Raw genomic sequence first — 20,067 nt, 5'->3', positions numbered from 1 at the left:
AAAAATCTGTGTTTTATCCTCTACATATGAAGGGCAATTGCCTAAATACATTTGAGCAACTCATTGAACGTGACTTAACTCTTTTAGCCAAGGGTTATTCTTTTTCAATCATGCCACTCTATCACCAGTTAGACAATCTCTCCCAGGGTGAAAGATTGGCTATTAAGGCACTGAGGGCTAACAACTCCTTGGTCATCAAGGGGGCAGATAAAGGAGGGGCAATTGTTGTATTAAATAAGTCAGATTATAGGACAGAGGCACTTCGCCAATTAAATGATAATACCTCCTATATTCAGCTACGAGGAGATCCTACAACAATGTTCATTAAAGAACTTAGGAACCTCCTCGATGAAGGTTCCATTCTCGGCGCCCTCGATGCCAACGAGTTGGAATTCTTATTCCGTCCGTATCCTATCATCCCCATCTTTCACCATCTCCCAAAGATCCACAAGACATTGGTCTCCCCTCCTGGGAGGCCAATTGTCTCCAGTATTGGATCTTTGGGAGATGGTGTTTCTAAATATGTTAATCATTTTTTGCAGGTAATCGTGCAACAGTTACCGTCATACATTAAAGACAGTGGGGACCTCATGGTTCAACTCAACTCCATCAGATGGGAAACAAATTTCATCTGGGTAAGTTTGGACATTACGTCCCTTTACACAGTTATAGCACACGATCATGGGTTGGCAGCTGTCAGGTTTTATTTACAGCAATCAGATCTTTCACCAGCACAGAGCACATTTATTCTTAATGCTATTCAATTTTTACTCACTCATAATTATTTTATGTTTGATGGGGATTTCTATCTCCAAACACGTGGTACCGCTATGGGTACAAGTTTTGCCCCCTCCTACGCGAATCTATTTTTAGGTTGGTGGGAGGCGATCCATGTGTTTGGAGATAGAAATCCCTTTAGACACTTTATCACTTTTTACAGGCGTTATATTGATGACCTGATTTTCATTTGGAATGGGGATGAGCACTCTCTCACTTTATTCATTGATTATCTCAACAAAAATGAATTTAATTTAAATTTCACCTCCAATCACAATCTTTATCACATTCACTTTTTAGATTTATTACTTTCTGTTGATATGCACAAAAATATTATCACTACGGTTTATCGCAAATTAAATTCACGTAACACATTTTTGCGTGCTGACAGCTGCCACCCAAAATCGTTGATCAAAAGCATACCAAAAAGTCAACTCATTAGACTGAGAAGAATTTGTACCAATCACGATGATTTTATCAAACAATCCCAGGATCTGATGCAGAGGTTTGAAGCCAGGGGCTACCAGTTAAAGGATTTAGACAAAGCCTTTATAGAGGTTGTTAACATGGAAAGGTCCAATTTATTGGACAGGGTCCCCAAGAAATCAAAAATATATCCAAACTCCCCGTTTCTTGTACTACAACACAATAACCAAGCCAATAATATCAAAGCTATAGTTAAGAAACATTGGGGGGTCTTAGCAGCAGATCCAATGTTACAATCCATCTACGAGGAAGGACCACGAATAGTCTTCAGGAAGGCCAAAACTATTGCCAACCATGTCTCTAGAAGCCTATTTGAATCCACCAAGAATCCAACGGTTAAATTACCTAAGGGCAGTTATGTTTGCTCTAAATGTAAGATATGTAAACATATGAATAGCAAGACAGATTTTTGTTCTAAACAAACAGGTAAAAGATATCATATAAATTCATTCATTAATTGCGATACCACTTATGTAGTGTATTTGTTAAGCTGCGGGTGCGGCAAACAATATATAGGAAGGACTATAAGAAATCTCAAGGTTCGCATCCTTGAACACTTAAGGTTGATTATAAAAAAAGATATTAACCATCCTGTATCCCTACATTTTAGTAATTGTAGCATGGGCGATTCTAGCAACATGTCCTTCATGGGCATTGAGCATGTGCCGAACCCAATTAGAGGGGGCAACAGATTAAGTATTTTGAATAGAAGAGAGCTTTACTGGATATTTACCCTTCAAACCCGTATCCCGCATGGTCTAAATTCAGACTGGGATATAGGTTCTCTTCTATTCGATACTTAAGTTCTGTTTGCCCACTGGAGATGTACCCCTCTTTCTAACATATTGTGTGTTTGAATATTTGTTAGCAGCACGTGCACAGATTATGAAGTTCATCTAGTTGCAAACCATGGATATCGCAATTACATATACAATATAGAATATATAGCCGTAAAAGATTTCATCTCTATATGTGTATTTAAATAATCATTCGTTATGTAACTGGTTTGCAATCCTTAATTCAGTCTCATTCTCTCATAGGTTCAGAACTTATATTATGGTAATGTTAAGCTGCTTATGCCAAGACATACTATTAACCACAAAAGTTTCTGACACCTACACTACAAACATTACACAAATTCATTAAGATCGAATTGAAATTATTTTCTCCAAGGTTGTCACTCAGTCATGGATTGATCATATATGGATCAATTGCCTTCATGATATGCTGTTTTTTTTTTTTTTTTAAATTATCATTATGTTTTAATCATTTTTTATTGTCTTTTCTTGTTTTTATTTTCACTGTAGATTGGAGAGTGTTATTGTCTATGTTAATAAAGTTGTTTCTATTGTATTGTGCCTCCCCAGAGCCGAGGGGACCTAGTTGCTTAGCAATGGGATGCATTGTGACGTGTTTACGTCACGCGCGCGGCGTGGTGACGTCACGCGCACCGTAACATCTAGGCGGAGGGAGGAGGAGCACTGGCAGTTCTTGTGGACAGTTACACAGACGCCTTGCTCCCCCCACACGAGCCTATGCGTAGTGACGTCGCGCGCCTGATGCGGCTATGCACCCCCACTGCAGCAACCGACGGGATGACGTCGCAGGTCGCGGGGTTAGCACCCGAGACACGTGACGCACCCGGAAGTCTTCGCGACTGGTCCGCGCGGCTTTGGGGTAAGTATAAATCACACTCTCTTTAGAAATTGTGTATTCACCTTGATAAAGGACCACTAAGGTCTGAAACGCGTTGGTGTGTTTTGTAACTGATTCTTGAGCCATTAAATAGCTTTATTTTGGGAACGCATACCCTGTGGTTTATTGGCTGTTTTTTACAGCATTGGAGATAGTGCTCCGTTTTTTTCCCTCTCCCTGTCTGTGAAGATTTCCACAACGGAGGCACATGCAACCTGGAGGTGCTGGACATCTACAAGGACTTTCTTTTCATCGTGGAATCTGCTTTCCCAAGTGAGTCCGTTCCAGCTTTGCCTCAATCACATTTCCAGGGATCATCAACCGGTAACTATCCTTACCTCATTGCCTTGTGGGATAGCTGTTTACCTGATCCAATAGGACATATATATCAACAGGTTGTCTTCCATTTCATTATAACAATTTTCAAACTACATAATTGTCTTGAGAGCATCACACATTTTTTTCTTCTATTGTACTGTACTTTTGGTGGATTCATTTTTCTACTAATATATATATTTACATATACTTTTTATATATATATATACTTTTTATATATATTTTTTCAATCTGAATAATTATTACATTATGATTAAATATTATTAGCATTTATCGTTTATTTTGGTATATTACCACTACACATTGGTGACTATTATATAATACATCATATGTTACATCAGGGTTTTTTAATCTTTTGGTTTTATTGCACATTTTTTGTTATATACTTCTAAGACTAATGTTTATTATTTATGATTTTTTTCATATTATCTCACATACATATATTACATATTTATACACATAGTATTTCATTATATATATATATATTTTATTATTTTGTTATTGGCACATTTATTACACATATACATTAACATTTTCGTTTTTCTCTAATTAGATAACATATTACACTTATACTTGGCTTTCTTTAAAATAAGGCAAAATATTTATTATTTTATACTCATAATTTGTTATACACATTTTTTATACATATATATACACATTCTTTAAGTAGATATAGTATTTTCATCAATAGATATGTTTGATTCTTTTGGAGATCGTTTTGTTTTTGTATAGGCATTAGTCTTCTGTTTTTATATTTGTTTACATGTCAACTGTGATATATTGTTGAGCTCCACCGGATTTGTATCATGTGCAGAGGTTAGGGCGCCTTTCTAAATTGAGATCTTTTGCTTACATGGGGTATCAGCTGATTGCATATACCATTAACATTCACTTAATTGTGGGCGTATACTTACCTCTGACCATTATATAATCCGACGTGAACAGAGCCTAAGTACTCTTTGATAAAGCGCCTCCACGGCGGGAAACGCGTTAGAGTTTTTAAACGTTAGTGTGTTTGTTCTTTTTTTGGCTTATATGCCTAATAAATAATCTATTTTGCAACCGGCCCTTTTTTTGATTTTTTTATATTTCTGGCAGTGCTCTACTCCTCTTCTACGTTTTTGATATCAACACTTAACACCCCACCTTATCTATAGTAAATATCTGTTGTTTTTTTTTTCCCTCTCTCCACACTGTTTTAGCCATTGAACCCTTTGTATATCAGTATTGCTTTACCTGAAGAAGAGAGGATAACTCTCGAAAGCTTGTCCTATGACATAAATTGTTAGTCCAATTAAAAAAGGTATCACCGAATACTGAAGAACTAATTTATTCTGCACTATATATATATATATATATATATATATATATATATATATATATATATATATAAAAATATTCAGGGCACTCAACAGGGGAAATAAAATGGAAATCAACTTATCTGATCATGGTGCTCGCGGTGCGGTCAGGAACACCATCCAGCAGCAGAAATAGAAAGGCTCCTAACACAAAAAATCTGCAGCACTCACCAGTTCAAAATTTTAAATTTAATAAAGCAACACAAGCATCAGGGGTAATCATAGGAAAAAAGAAGCGACGTTTCGGACCTCACGGTCCTTCCTCAGCCACAAGATCATACCAAACACAGAAAGCCACAGACTCCATGGAGACCGACTCCTCCATAGGCAGGGTCCCCCCTTCTTTAGAACAAAGGAGACCAAGGGGAACACGAGGCCGAGGAGGAGGGCAGGGAGGAAGCACCACCACAAGAGGACAGCCAAGGAGTGGCATGCAGACCCGCTCCCAGAACATGTGGTAAATATTTCTGATACCATCCTCTCCCCTGATCAGAATAGAGTATTAAATAAGGGACTATCCTGTGTTCCTATTGCCCAAACTGATCCACTAGACCTGAATATAGACCTTGCAAAGTTTTTTTTAGATCACTACGTATTAAAGGATTTTTTGCCTCACACCCTCCAGCGAGCGTAGGTCAGGCTATGGACAATGAGGAGAACATGTTATTTCACACTCTCACCACAGAATGCAAGAACCGGAGTACTTTTAATCCTCGTACCAATAATCATGCCATTGAGACCTATATCTCCCTTGTTCAACAGGATATAGAGGCCTGTAGTTGTTGTTTCACGAGATGTGATCTCCAGAACCTGCATTTGGGTATATTGTACAGCTGCTACAAATTTAGCCAAATACACCTTTATTGACTTATTCAAATTGACAATTGTCTATTGTATCTATTTGCGTGCTGGGGCCCCTTTGTACAGCTCAACCCCGTTATAGCGCGATCCGCTATAACGCAGATCGCTTATAACGTGGTTTGAGCATGGACCCCAAATATAAAAATAAAAATAATAAAAAAAATTTTAAATAATTTTTTACTGCACACTGCACACTGCACACTGCACACTGCAAGCACTCACTGCACACACTCACAGCACACACACTGCATACTGCATACACTCACTGCCCACTGCACACATTCACAGCACCAGCACCCTGCACACACTCACAGCGCACTGCATGCACTCACAGCACACTGCATGCACTCACAGCACACTGCATACACTCACAGCACACTGCACACACTCACTGCACACACTCACAGCACACTGCACACACACACTCCAAGCACACTGCACACACTCACAACACACACTCCAAGCACACAGCACACTGCACACACCACACTCACAACACACACAGCCCCCCCTACCTCTCCCTACCTTTGGTGTCGGCTCCTGAGATCGGAGCGGGGCTGGCGGGGAGGGGGATCGGAGCGGGGCTGGCATCGGAACGGGGCTTGCAGGGGGTGATTAGAGTGGGCTGGTGGGGGGGTGATTGGAGCGGGGCGAGCAGGGCTGTGATCAGAGCGGAGCTGTGATAGGAGCGGGGCTGTGATCGGAGCTGTGAGCGGAGCGGGCTAGTGGGAGGGGGGGATGAGAGCGGGGCTGGGGGGGATTGGAGCGGGGCTGGGGGGGGGGAAGTGAGGCTGCTTATTCAAGTGCAGGGGAGTTACGGTGGCTGCTTGGGGACGTGTAGGGCTGCCGGCGCCTCACTCCACCTCTTCCTCCCTCCTCCCCCCTCCCCCCGAAAGGGCACCCGGCGGCCATTTTTTTTAAAATTAGCTCGACCCCAGTAAATGCGCGGTCGGATCGGGTGGCTCCCGAGGACCGCGCTATAATGGAGTTGGGCTGTATATATATTCCTACAGTATATGCACTGTTTTTATGTTTATCCTTGCTTGCTTTATTCAATGTACCATCGCCGGAAGAAGAGATCAGTGTATCTCGAAAGCTCGCACAAATAAAAGCATTTCGTTAGCCACAGAACGGTATCATCTATTCATTTTTTTATTATATATATATATATATATATATATATATATATATATATATATATATATTCCCATGCTGCAGTGGGAGCACTGTATGCTAGGCGATAATGGTTGAAAGGCAGGGTTGCAGACCTGTCTAAGACATGTGAATGTGCTCACAAGTGATATTTTTTATTGGCTATATGCTAACGGTGAAATTTTGTTGTTGTTGCCTTTTTCACCTACTATAACTTAAAATGTAATGGTAAACCTACCCTGCCTGGAAATATTGCAAAGCAAATATAAACCAACCTCACACTGATGATACCCATCAAGGTTGAAACATGTTTGTGAGTGGTTTGACTGGCTTTGCTAGTCCCACGCTGTGCTTAAAAGCTGTGTGAACGCCAATGCATCTGCTTAAATGGGCTCCATGTGTATGGATTTTCCCGGCAAAAGGTGACACGTGTGCTCATTTGCATGTCATTTCCCAAAATCCCTTGCTGCAGTGGGAGCACTGTATGCTGTTTGATAATGGTTGAAAGGCAGGTGTGCAGACCTGTCTAAGGGCTGTTCTATAGAGGGAGCGCTTGCTGCGCCGTGCGCGCACACGGCAGTTATAGATGGCTGAGGTTACTCAGCCTTTCTATAATAGGACCACGCTAGCAGTGAGCGTGCATCTGGCCGACAGCGGGGGAGACGGGGAAAACAAAGATTTCCCACCGCTACCGTCCCTGAAATGTATGGATGTGTGTGTGTATGTGTGTGTGTGTGTGTGTGTGTGTGTGTGTGTGTGTGTGTGTGTGTGTGTGTGTGTGTGTGTGTGTGTGTGTGTGTGTGTGTGTGTGTGTGTGTGTGTGTGTGTGTCCTAGAAATACAGTAACTACTAATGCTCGTGTCACCTGTCGGCTCACAGGAGCCTGAGCCTCTGCCACAGAGAGCCCTGGGGTGTCACACTTACGAATATGGTGCAGCGCCTCCACCTGAGAGGGATCCCAACAGAGTGGGAGGAGTCCCTCACAGGAAACAATCATGATAAACACACTTGTGTAAAACAGGACTGGCTTTACTAAACATGCGCGCATAACTTATACTCTATACATATCACATTCAATACTATCACTGGGGTAAAATATAACGTAACCCCGCACCCACCACCGTGTACCCCCACACCGTGTCCACAGCATAACCCCCCTTGTCACGTGGTCAGCGCTGCCACTATGTGCGAGTACTCGTGTGGTGCACGTGCGTAACAATACCTGCCCAGTGCGACGGCACCTGGGCGTTCAAAGATCTTCAAAAAGGATCCGACGACGACCTTCTGGCGACGTCCGGTACCAATACGACGGTGCTCCGTCAGGGCAGTCCACCCGGAGTACAGTCCTGCTCCCTCAGTGGAGTAGGCCTGATCGCAAGCCTCAGCACGGGAAGCACAGCGTCTGCTGTGTCCCTCACTATCACTGTGCAATACTGAAGGGGCAGAGTCCCTAACTTGGGGCCTGTCCCTGAAGCACAACAACCTATATGGTGGCTCAGGGCCTAACTGGGGCCTAGGGGCTGCTGGCCTAATGCAGTGGGTCATGGACCCGTGCACTCACCTCCTACCCCTAGCTCTTCCTGGTCCTGACTGCCAACGTGCTCCCAGTGACTCACATTCCTATCCTGTTAGCAGGCAACTCTTCAGCCCTATTGGCTATCTACTGTCATGTGACTCAGCTAAGGCTCATGGGAATTGTAGTTCCCTCCTAGAGCCTCTGTCTGATAGGCTGGCGTTTGCGCGCTTGCTTCTGCGCATGCGCGACTTCTCTGAGGGCCCCCGCATCGCCTGACACAATGCGCATGCGTGCGCAATTCCAACATGGCGGCCCCCGCAATTCGAGTGCACCGCTAGCAGCCGCAACCGGCTTGCCTGCTCCTGACCACAGCGAGGTGAGCGCGGCAGGGGAAAGACCAACCGGGGACCTGGCTACATATATATATATATATATATATATATATATATATATATATATATATATATATATATATATATATATGCACTGTGTGCTCATTTGCATGTCATTTCCCAGAATCCCTTGCTGCAGTGGAAGTGCTGTGTGCTGGGTGATAATGGGGAAAGGCGGGGTTGCAGACCTGCCTAAGACATGCAGATGAGCATACAGTTGTGTGTATATATATATATATATATATATATATATATATATATATATAGGCACTGTGTGCTCATTTGCATGTCATTTCCCAGAATCCATTGCTGCAGTGGAAGTGCTGTGTGCTAGGTGATAATGAGGAAAGGCGGGGTTGCAGACCTGCCTAAGACATGCAGATGAGCATACAGTTGTATTTACATTTATATATATATATATGTATATATATATATATATATACTAGCTGATATACCCGGCGTTGCCCGGGCGTGGAAGGGCAGGGGGCATGGAGTGGAAGGGCGGGGGGGAGGGGCGGGGAGGGCAAAGGGCAGGGGGGCAAAGGGCAGGGAGGGGCGGGGGGGGCAAAGGGCAGGGAGGGGCAAAGGGCAGGGAGGGGCAGGGGAGGCAAAGGGCAGGGCGGGGGGGGCAAAATATGTATATATATGTATATATATATGTATGTTTTACAGGTATATCTTATAATATATTGTACAAGTATATCTTATAATATGTTGTACCAGTATATTTTGTATAAGTACAGTATGTATTTTATATTATATATAATGTGTAGGTTAATAATAGCTTGTGATATGTTTTAATGTAGCATTAGAAGGTGTTATAGCCTACAGTACATGTAAATTGTTATATTCTGTGACTCTACTGTCATCTAGCGTGGTAGAATTGCATTGTTTGCTGAATTGGCCTTTCAGATTCCTTTAACTTTATTTAATATATGTCAGCAGGAGCTCGTTTCTGCCTATCTCTTCTCCTGCCGTGTATCTGCTGATTCAGTCCATCAGATCACTCTCTGTGCATTAGTCTGCTATATCAGCCAATCACATTGCTTTTACTGTGTTCTATCTTTATTCAGACAATATGATCACATAGTGCATTTTACCTGAGCAAGCATTCAATCAGATATCTTTTGCTGCTTTCAGTATGTCAAATCAGTAAATCAAATCGCTTTTACTGCCTGCAATAATTAATAAGCCAATATGATTGCTTTTATGGAGATCGGCCTAGCAAATTATCCAATCTGAGCCTTACCCTCTCTCCACCTCCTTCAGGGAAGCGCATGTGTCTTGGTGAGGGTCTGGCTCGTATGGAGCTCTTCATCTTCTTCACCTCCATTCTGCAGAAGTTTAACCTGACCTGCACTGGACCCTCCGAGGAAATTGACCTAACTCCCCAGCCCAGCAGCGCTGGTCACCTCCCTCGCAAGTACTGTCTGTCCGCCCTTCCCCGCCACTAACACCTTAGCAGTTATTCTTACCCTTCTGTACCACTCCGGAGAGAGATCTTCTGCGATATTACTAAATGAAGGGAGATAAGGATATTCGCTTAACCCCTTCACTGTCAGATGGGGTGAAATAAATATTGTACCATTATTGTATTTAACTAGAAGTTGATTAAAATAAAACAAAAAGTGCTGACTATTTTTTTTATATTTTTTCTTTGTTTCCCTGTGATCTTTCTGCAAGGAAAGTTTAATTTGACAGTTTTGTTACTACCTTTCTAGACCACCCACCACCCCCTATGGACCACTATGTAAGTTAACGGCCATAAGGGGGGTTAACAGTGTGGCTCATGCAAGTAATGCCCCTCTTCCATCGCATGTCATAGAGTGACTTCGGGGAAAATAAGCCAAGCCCACATTATGGGTGGTAACTAGTGACATCACTATCAAGCTACATATGCAGTAAGGAGACCGGAAGTTCTAGAATTCAGGTTCCTGGGAGTGACAGTGGGAGGAGCCTCACTGTTAGTAATGCAAATATGTTCCTGTGTATAGATATGTGCAGTAAAAATATCCTGTCACCTTTATTGTTTTCTGTTAAGGAACATACCATACATAGTTAGAGCCCATAGCAATGGCCCAAGATTGTTCTCTTGCCAGAAAAGGAGTAAACAAGCTCTCAGGAGGGAGTTCTCAGAGTTGAAGCTAAAGAACATAATTGGATAGGCTCAACTGGAAGGACCTCAGCAAACTCCCGATCCCATGTGTGTGGATTAGGTAGGCAGTATACAGAGTGATAGGATACTGATCCCTGAAGATAGAGTGGGATTCCACCATAGGTCCACTTGATGTAGGGAATTACTGAAGCTATGCAGGAGATTGCCAATCTAACCAGTACTAAGGGAAACAAGCATAAGTACTTCCCTAGCGAATGAGTTAGACCCACCAGTTAATGTCTATGTGAAGTCCATCCCTGTTTGTTGCTTTGTACTGTATTTTGGGAAAGTGTCTCATCAAGTTAGCATCCATGGCCATGGAAATACCAAAGCTTACAGGTTCCCAAAGGGGAAGCCTATGTTCTATTCAGAGTTATCCAAATTTTAGCCCTGAGACCTAATCGGAGCAGCCCTGCTGAGAGGCCTCCTGTTGTCTCCAAAACAGAGTACTTAAAAGAGGCATGAAGTACCTTGCACCAGGATAGAGATCCCACAGTTAATGATAATAAAGGAATCCTAAAATGGGACCCAATTGAGACAGAGTCACGAAAGCTACGCAGAAGATGGCCACTTAAGATAACAGCAACAACGCACCTCCCTAGCATGAGAGAGTAAGAATTACCTAGGGAAGAATTCAAGAGTACACACATGGTGGTTCATCAGTTAAAGTGTATATTGTAACGAATGTCTTCATGTGAAAAGCATTATCAATGACTGTTAATAAAACTTCTGTTTGTGCTATAAAAGTTCCTGGTGCCTTTCCTTATAACATCTGCATATTTACACCCAGCCTGCGTAGAACCAGCACCATGAAAAGGTATGAGAAAATGAGCAAAGCCATGTACATAGTCAACTGATGTAAAGGCCTTAGGAGCCGGGCAGGGAGGATTACACCTGTATTATTATCAATTATTACTACACTGCCAACAAATTCCTAAGCACAGTACAATCTGTGAAATATACAAAATTATTACAATTACATTATTTCCACAGTATGGCAGGTGTATTCACAGGTATCTCTCCATGTGGTGTACAGGTAACTACTGTACATTTTGGACAAAACTGTCAGATATTTGCATATTTTTCCTGTTTCAAGAAATTCAAAAATTCCTACATTTTGCTAAATGTACAGTATGAATAATTTGCCCTGCAGCTGTGTGCCCAGTATTTGTGAAGTGTATACATTGTGTAGCAATCTGTGTGAGGGGAATCTTTTTTATTTTAAATACAAAATACAAATATTTACAAATACACACAATACTTACAGAATAGCATCCAGAAAATGACATAAACAATACATTTATCTTACAGAGATTCCCTTTTCAAAGATATCTAAATGCATCTCTCCAACCTCTCAGATTCCCCCTGCTATATACACTTTACATCTGATAGATAAACAATATACACTTTACTGATAGATAAATAACACAAAGTAATCAAGCAAGTTTCCTGCAAAAAGAAAATCTAATTCTTAATGTCCTTTAGACTAGAAAAGACTTGAGTCTGTATCTTTTTCCCTTAATACTATACACATTAATTAGTTGCCGCCTTCAGCGGAGAGGGGCACTTTGGCACATTTAGTGAATCACCACCCCCCTTTTTTTTTTCTTTTTTGCACCATTTTTCTTTTTGACCATTTTCTTTCTCCCGGGGGGACTCTCTGATGGCAGATTTCTCTTATTTGATGGTCCGGCCATCTCAATGTCCTGAATAGATCCAGACCGATGCGAGGTCTGACTGTCTGACATATCGGGGTCTGCGTAATCCATCTTTTCACCCCAACTCTTTTCCTCCAATACCTCATAGGTATTGTGCTGCGAGATCTCTTCTTGGACAGTTTCTGTAGTTTTCTTTCTAGCTGAGCTGGTTAGGGCAGTCTTGTTTTTACTTGTTATTGTTTCCCATTCATTATCGCCATCTTTGCGAGGTTCGCCGCCATCTTTGCGCGGTTCACCGCCATCTTTGCAGGGTTCGCCGCCATCTTTGCACGGTTTGCCGCCATCTTTGCAGGGTTCACCGCCATCTTTGCAGGGTTCGCCGCCATCTTTGCAGGGTTCGCCGCCATCTTTTCAGGGTTCGCCGCCATCCTTGCGGGCTACATCACCTTCCTGAGTAGAATTCTCTGTGTTTGGTACAAAACTCAGATCGCTCCTGTGTTCTCCGTCTGACCCCCTTTGGGCTGGAAGCGCATATCTTAGACCCAGAGACTTTAAAACCTCTTCTACAGGTGTAAGTTGAAGACTTTCTGATGACTCTGTCATTCTGCCCATAATGGTTGTGTTCGGCTTCTGGGCAATCTTTCTTGTCACACTCAAAGCTGTGATGACCAATAGAACCACATAAAGTGCACCTGATTTTGTCACGCTGAGCTTAAGTGCCTTGGGGAATCACATTTGAAACACTTTTTAGGCTGTCCCCAATAAAACATCGCCCGCGATCCCTTCCAATATATATGGCGTTTGGGAGGTGACATGCCACATTGTGTGTGTATCTGAGCTTAACTTTAAACTTGTAGCCCCCATTCCAGAAACCTTCAGCATCCATATTTTTCACTGGACCGGACAGAACATCGCACTGTCTTTGTAGCCAAAAACATATATCTTCTACCGCTACAGTCTCAATATCAAAGATAATATTCACTTCCACGGTCACAGGGCGAGATACTTGAATAACTTTAAAGAATTCCCATTCAGGATTATCCTTCACTTCTCTGTAACGAAACCAGAATTTTTCTAGCCCTTCTGGTGTCTTAAAGCTGACTTCATAGTTTCTGCTATTAGGAGCATGTAACAAAGCATACACCTCACTGGGTTGGAAGCCAAGAGAAACTTTTATCAAGTCTTTTCCTACAACAAATCTGTCCGGTATAAGAACCATATCCCCCCAATAATGCAGTCTGACTACGTTCCTGCGCTTTCTGGCATCATCAAATGACAAATAAGATGTACCTGGGCGTCTTGTACTCCATGCTGACTGCTGTTGGGGAGCTGGCTCAGCCGCTCCTGTTGGTTTTGCTGCAGTTCCTGCTTCATCTAAGGACTTTGCCTTTGCCGCTCCTGTTTCTGCTAAGGGTTTTGATGCTGCTGCTGCTGCTGCAGGCTGTATGGATTTTTCTCCCATTTTAGGAATCTCCATTTCTTGTGCCTCAAATGCCTCTACTGCTTCAGCGTTCTCCACTGCTTCAGCCATTTCGACTTCAGACACTTCTTCCTGTGCCTGGGCTGTTTGCTGCTCTGTCTCAGGTGTAGAAAAAGGGGGGTCCTCCGGCGCGTTGTTCTGCTTGTGGCTCCACGGCGTTTTAGATATATAGGTAAAGGAGAGAAGAGAGGGGACCACAGTAAGGGACCAACACAGTGATTATACACAACTCTTCGTTTGATTTGTGAGGGGGGGGGTGATTGGGGGTGGTAGGAGATCAATGGAGAGATGAAAAATACTGCTGAATGAAAGGAGACACACTTACATCAGAGTGTCTAGTATCTTGAATTCTTGTACTCTTTTCTTTATGTAGCTGTATTTGGTTGAGGGTGAGGAAAAGCCTCCTGGTATCCTCCTTAGCAAAAAAGCATTATTCAGGCTCTCAACCTGGGCTGTTTGCTGCGTGTCTACCTTGGGTGTGGCTGCTAATTCCTGCACCTGTCTGCTCCCCTCAGCTGCTTGTAGTGTCTCCGTGTCATGCAGAGTTTCTGTATCAGGTAGTTGCATACAGGGCCACTGTGTCAGGTACAGTTGTATACAGGGTTACTGCGTCAGGTACAGTTGTATGCAGGAGGGTCACTGTGTCAGGTGCAGATGTTTGCGGGGTCACTGTCTCAGGTGCAGATGTTTGCGGGGTCACTGTCTCAGGTGCAGATGTTTGCGGGGTCACTGTGTCAGGTGCAGTTGCTTGCGGGGTCTCCGTCTCAGGTGTAGCTGCAGTTGTCTGTGCATTAGTGTGTACGTCCTTACAAATTTGTGGGATAACAATTTCTGTGACCCCAAGTCTCCTTTTCTCATGTTCTGCCTGCCTTTTACTCCTGGCTTCATTAGACCTTGAGCAGGGTTTAGCCGCAGTTCTCTTACCCGTCTGGTTCTGAGTACTTTCAGTATTCTCCATTTCAGCCTCTTTCTGTCCAACATTTTCATTCATCTCTTTTTCCATATTTTCTGACTCTTTCTTTTGCAAACATTTCTGCACTTTAGCTTCCAGGGAAACTTTCTTATCCGCATTCAGATTAGCTTGAGACCTGGTTCCCACTCCTCTCCCTCCTCCAGGGTCTGCCGATATCTTGGCTCTCAGCTCCTCCCCTTCCTGTGTGTGAGGGGGAGGCTGGCACTGCCACTGTCTTCGCTGTACCTGCGTGGTGTATGCATGTCATTATGTAGATGTAGTGCTGCTTTCCCCCCCCTCTGGAAGATCTTGCCTAAGCTACAAGTGTTGTGATGCGTGTGTAGCACACTTTCCCCCACCTCCTAGGAGAATGTGTGGCTATGGTGTGTGTGGTGCAATACCTGTGGCTCACAGGAGGTCTGAGCCTCCGCTGCAGGGAGCCTGGGGTGTAACTGCTATGGTGTTCTTCAGCGCCTCCACCTGTAACGGATTCTACTGTGTGGAATTACCCGTTACAGGACCTATATACATATACTTATATAATAACCACACAAATGGGTAAAACATAAAATAACAACTTTACTACAGAATGATAATATGGCTACTGGTTACAGCCAACCCACCAGGCCTCGCATGGCCGTAACCACTCGCCCAGTGTCCCACACACTTCTTCACAGTCCCCACAGTACTTAATGGGGCCCTCGGGCACCCAACCACTTTAGTGTCCACAAGGATATAACCCCTCACCCTTATATGTGGTCAGCACTGCCACTATAGTGTATATTGGTGCACTTGTGCCTGAGGTACCTGCCGTGTGCCCCACCCGGGTGCACTGCATCCTGCGATGGGGTACACAGACCCAACAATGATCCGCATAGGATGTCCACCTCAAGGACAGTCTCTTCCGTGGGGGTGGTCTGGTCCTAGACCACCAAGAGCCATATTTGAGAATGAGTTCCAGTCCTCTGGATGGTGCTGGCCTTCTTGCAATATTGGAGCCTTGTGCTCTGCACAGATCTTGGGCTGCACTCAGCTCCAGGAGAAGCTGAAGGCATGACTCAACCCCAGGAGGGGCTGAGCTGGACTGAATACAATTTGGAACACTTCCTCCCAAAAGTCACAAAGGAGGAAGACACAGAGTCTGCACCATGATTGGTTATACACAGACCCAATTCACCCCCACCCCAGTCACTCAGAGAGGCAGCATGAGAGGGGGTAACCCATCAGGATAGCCTGTCACTGCCTGTATCTACTAGGGCTTACATGACAGGGAGGCAGAAAGATAGCCAAGACCAGTCATGGCTATATAGAAATATGTGTGTGTGTGTGTGTGTGTGTGTGTGTGTGTGTGTGTGTGTGTGTGTGTGTGTGTGTGTGTGTGTGTGTGTGTGTGTGATGGGGAGGTTGGCACTGCTCTTGCCTGTACTGTACGTGTGCTGCCCATGCTTGAACTGTGCTGTGTATACTGTACGTCACGTTCGGCAATGGAGTAATTTAACAGATACTGTGCAATGCATTGCCAGCTCCACTGGCAGTATAAGGGTTCATCCCTCATCCGGCGATGCAGTTACATCACTGTGTGGAACCTGTTGATAATAATTGAAGAGGATTAGTGTTTTACAGCCTCCATCTGGAGATTAAACAGACATTAATAAGAAAACAAACCCTTTAAATCCAGTTTGCCTTAAATCAGATATGTTGACCTAAAAAGCGATGCCAGACCCAGCTGAGGTTTGCTGAAAATCCTAGTCAGGAAGAGTGTAAGAGTGGCATTTCACCTTATCCCTAATACAGGGTGCAGCCATATAATAATATTTGGAACAATGTGTTGGTGATAGAAATGAGGTTAGTGGTTCCCGATACTTTTTCAAGCTGTAAGCCCTAATGCAGCATTTCAAGGAGAAGGAGCAGCTCAGTGAGTAAAGACTAACTGACACTGAGTTTGGAGCAGGGGAACCTGGTTCAATTCCCAGCGTTGGCTCCTTGTGACCTTGGGTAAATCACCTTATCTCCCTGTGTCTCAGGCACCAAAAACATAGATTTTAAGTAATGTGGGCCTCAGGCACTGAAGTCCCATAAAAAAAATCACTATGGTTTTTTAATCGCCATTTTTGACAGCGTTGCTATCACGGTATGCAGAAACCCCGAATACCAGTGATAGCAACATTTCAACAAATGGAAAGTAGCCGGCGCCGAGATGATCTGCCCTCCGAAAAGGGCTAGCCCGGCGAGTTGTTTCTCTGCAGAGAGAGAGAGAGACGTAAATCTCTGCGTAAAAAAATATTTTTAATTTAAATTGTATGACTAGTATAGATGAGCAGGGGGTCTCTGGAGCAGAGCCGCTTTGATTTCAGGTCCGGGGACCCCCTGCTTCCCGAGATACAGGCCCCTTTATGGGGTGCCGGTATCTACTATGCATTTGATTTCCACGGTCACGTGACACGGGACATATAAATGCATAGGAGATAAAGGTACCCCATAACGGGGCCTGTATCTCAGAAAGCAGGGGGTACCTGAGGCCCAAATCAAAGTTGTTCAGCTGTGGAGACCCCCTGCCCCCACACACTATTAATAAAAATTACATTAAAGTAGCTTCATTAGGAAGTTAAGGGGTTAACCACCAGTGCCATGTTTATTGTGGGTAGCGGGGGTGGGTGAAGGTGGGATTTGGTCCTTGATGGGTGTTTAGGCCTTGCGGGGGGCTTGCGGGTAGACTTACCCCTTTATTAATACCGCTAAGGTAACTAAGGGGTTAACCCATCCCGCTACTACCCAGAAGGCCTAAACACCCATCCTTGGGGCTAATAACCCCTTCACCCACCGCTGCTCACACAATAAACACAAACACTCACAACAGCCCCACTACCCACCTCCTAGGCCAGCGATGCGCAAACTGGGGGGCGCAAGATTATTTAGGGGGCGCAGGCTGCGTGCGGTGAAAGCTGGGGGCAGACAGAATTGTGCCCTGGTGGGCAAAAGCTCTGTGCTGCTGCTTTTCTGTGCTGTGGCTCGCTGCGGGAGCGGGACCTTGCTGCGGAGGTGGGGCTTTCCTTCCCTGCACACAGACATCTCCTCCTCCTCCTGTGTTACCCGCCACAGTTTTCAGCAGCATGGGGGACCGGAGCAGGCTTACAGTAGTACTTCCTCCCCCAGATGAAAGTGTGTGACTTATGATTATGTGTTGTGTCTGTGTGTGCTGTGATTGTGTGTGTGTGTGTGTGTGTGTTGTGATTGATTGGGTGTGACTTTTGATTGATTGAGTGTGTGTGTGTTGGGATTGTGTGTGTGTGTGTGTGTGTGTGGCGCTTGAGGTGGGAAGAAAATTGACTTTGAAGCGCGCTCAGCAGCAGTCAATACACACACACAGCCACACAAACACACACAAAAATAGCCCCAATCCATGCCTCCCCCTCCCCCTCCCCCCCCTCCCTCTCGTGCTCGCAAAATTATGCAGGATACCCTGTGCTCTTGCTTGGAGAGTTAGTGATGTCACCCCTCTCAGCAGCAGCGTGGACGCAGCCTAATTTTGCAAGCGCGAGTATTTAGACATATTTGTATTGTATTTACATTGCATACTGTTTAATAAAGGGGTTTATTTCATGGGATTTTCACACTTGGAATCTCTGAGGATTTTCAACCCTGTACTTCACTAGACTCAGAGTATCCCACTTAGCAGGGGCTCTTTGAAGTACAGGATGGAAAATACCCGCAGCTCATTCACCCTTAGCATATTTACATACTGGAGAGAATATTAGGGGGTACTGCTTCCCCAATTAACCAGTGCTGCAGAGCTGATTTCCACCTGAATAATAAACATATGTTGCTTTATCCGGAAGAACAACTGTATACAGGAGCATATGAATAAATAAACCCCTAGTTGGAATGTGGTTCTAGCGGTGACTTTGAAGGGTTGTCTGGGAGAGGTCCTGAAACCCACCCAGACCCCATACAAGTCCCGCTGCTATATGACCCACAATACCTGGGATGCTCCAAAGGTAATAAATGAAATAACTCACACGTGTCTTCACAGTTCATCCGGCTTTATCTTGGTTCTTGCGTGCACCAGGCTGTATGAAAGTACAAACAGGGAATCCTCACCGGGGAGGAAAAAAACAGCGGGCATGGCCACACAACAAATAGCAGAGGCTGGGCATAGAAAATTCTTTATTGCATCATGGAAGTTAAAAAAGAGAGAGGGGAAGGCACCCCCCGCAACTCTTACGCGTTTCACCCTGAGGGCTTTTTCAAAGAGTGAGGATTACTAGCTGCCGTGCATCCTAAAGTAGTGGATTCACCCGGAAGTGACGTCATTCTCCCGGTGCCTGCTCAACCTCCCATGATGTGAGACGGGGGTCTGCACACCTGGTGAGAATGAACGCACCCATGATGATTCACTGCTAGGAGCAAAGGCACTAATGACACATGTAAAAACAAACATTTATTATCAATTACATAACTAATTAACACTGTAAACTATAATCACATGAACCTTAGAGGGAGGTAGGTTAACAATATTATATGCTAAAAGAGGCATAATTAACCTCTACCTACTAAGGAAGCGAAAAAAATACAAAAGAAAAATGTATAAAACTATTGCAAAAAAGATGCAATGATTAGTTAAAACCAAGTAATAGCAGGGGGATGAAATGTATAGAACAACAAATCTCATAAATGTTTCTGTCAAATAATTAAATATCACATATAATTTTAAGGTTCTATACTGACTAGATCAAATCAAACATTCATGTATTTAAACACAAGTGTAGTTGGACAATTTGGACAGCATATATGTATACTTGTACCCAACATAACATAATTGCTAGTTATCTAATGATCTTAAATTGTACAGTTTTTTGTCGTTATTACAGATTCAATGAGATTATTCCAAAGAGAAAGTTTGGGAAAAGACAAGAAAAATACACAGACAAGGGACAAAAAGGAACAAAAAATAATGATCAATAAAATAGTAATATACAACAATATGGGTTTTGTTTCTTCTTTCAATGTCCAATGGGTTAAACATATTGACCCAAAATCAAAAAAATCAAATTGTATCTACATATTTATGTTAACCAATGTTTAGCTATTCATGCTTTGAAAACAGAACCACTAGAAGAATGTATCCAATTAGTATCTAAACTATAACATTTTAACATTAGTTTATAAGGATTAGGACCTTATGTTAGTATGTTGGTAAATTGCTCTTAATAAGTTTTTACGTTGTTTCACATAAGGTAAGAGCTACATTT

General features: G+C 43.5%; 1 protein-coding gene across 3 annotated transcripts in view; it reads left to right on the top strand.

Moving 5' to 3' along the window:
* LOC142498665 (cytochrome P450 2A4-like) overlaps window positions 1–19,797 on the top strand; it is a 58,401-nt gene extending 38,604 nt beyond the window's left edge. For 2 of the 3 annotated variants that reach the window (XM_075606918.1, XM_075606917.1), the window contains one exon: window positions 9,843–10,621. In XM_075606918.1, the coding sequence (XP_075463033.1) occupies window positions 9,843–10,027 (185 nt within the window). In that variant the 3' untranslated portion in view covers window positions 10,028–10,621. Of the gene's footprint in view, window positions 1–9,842; window positions 10,622–19,667 lie in introns of those variants that run through there. The other variant, XM_075606919.1, reaches the window with a different exon arrangement.
* The last annotated feature ends 270 nt before the right edge of the window (window positions 19,798–20,067 follow it).

This window comes from Ascaphus truei, chromosome 7 (assembly GCF_040206685.1).
Source record: "Ascaphus truei isolate aAscTru1 chromosome 7, aAscTru1.hap1, whole genome shotgun sequence".
NCBI classification, from domain to species: domain Eukaryota; kingdom Metazoa; phylum Chordata; class Amphibia; order Anura; family Ascaphidae; genus Ascaphus; species Ascaphus truei.
The sequence above is the reverse complement of the archived record's forward strand: the minus strand, read 5'-3'. Positions and strand labels throughout refer to the sequence as shown.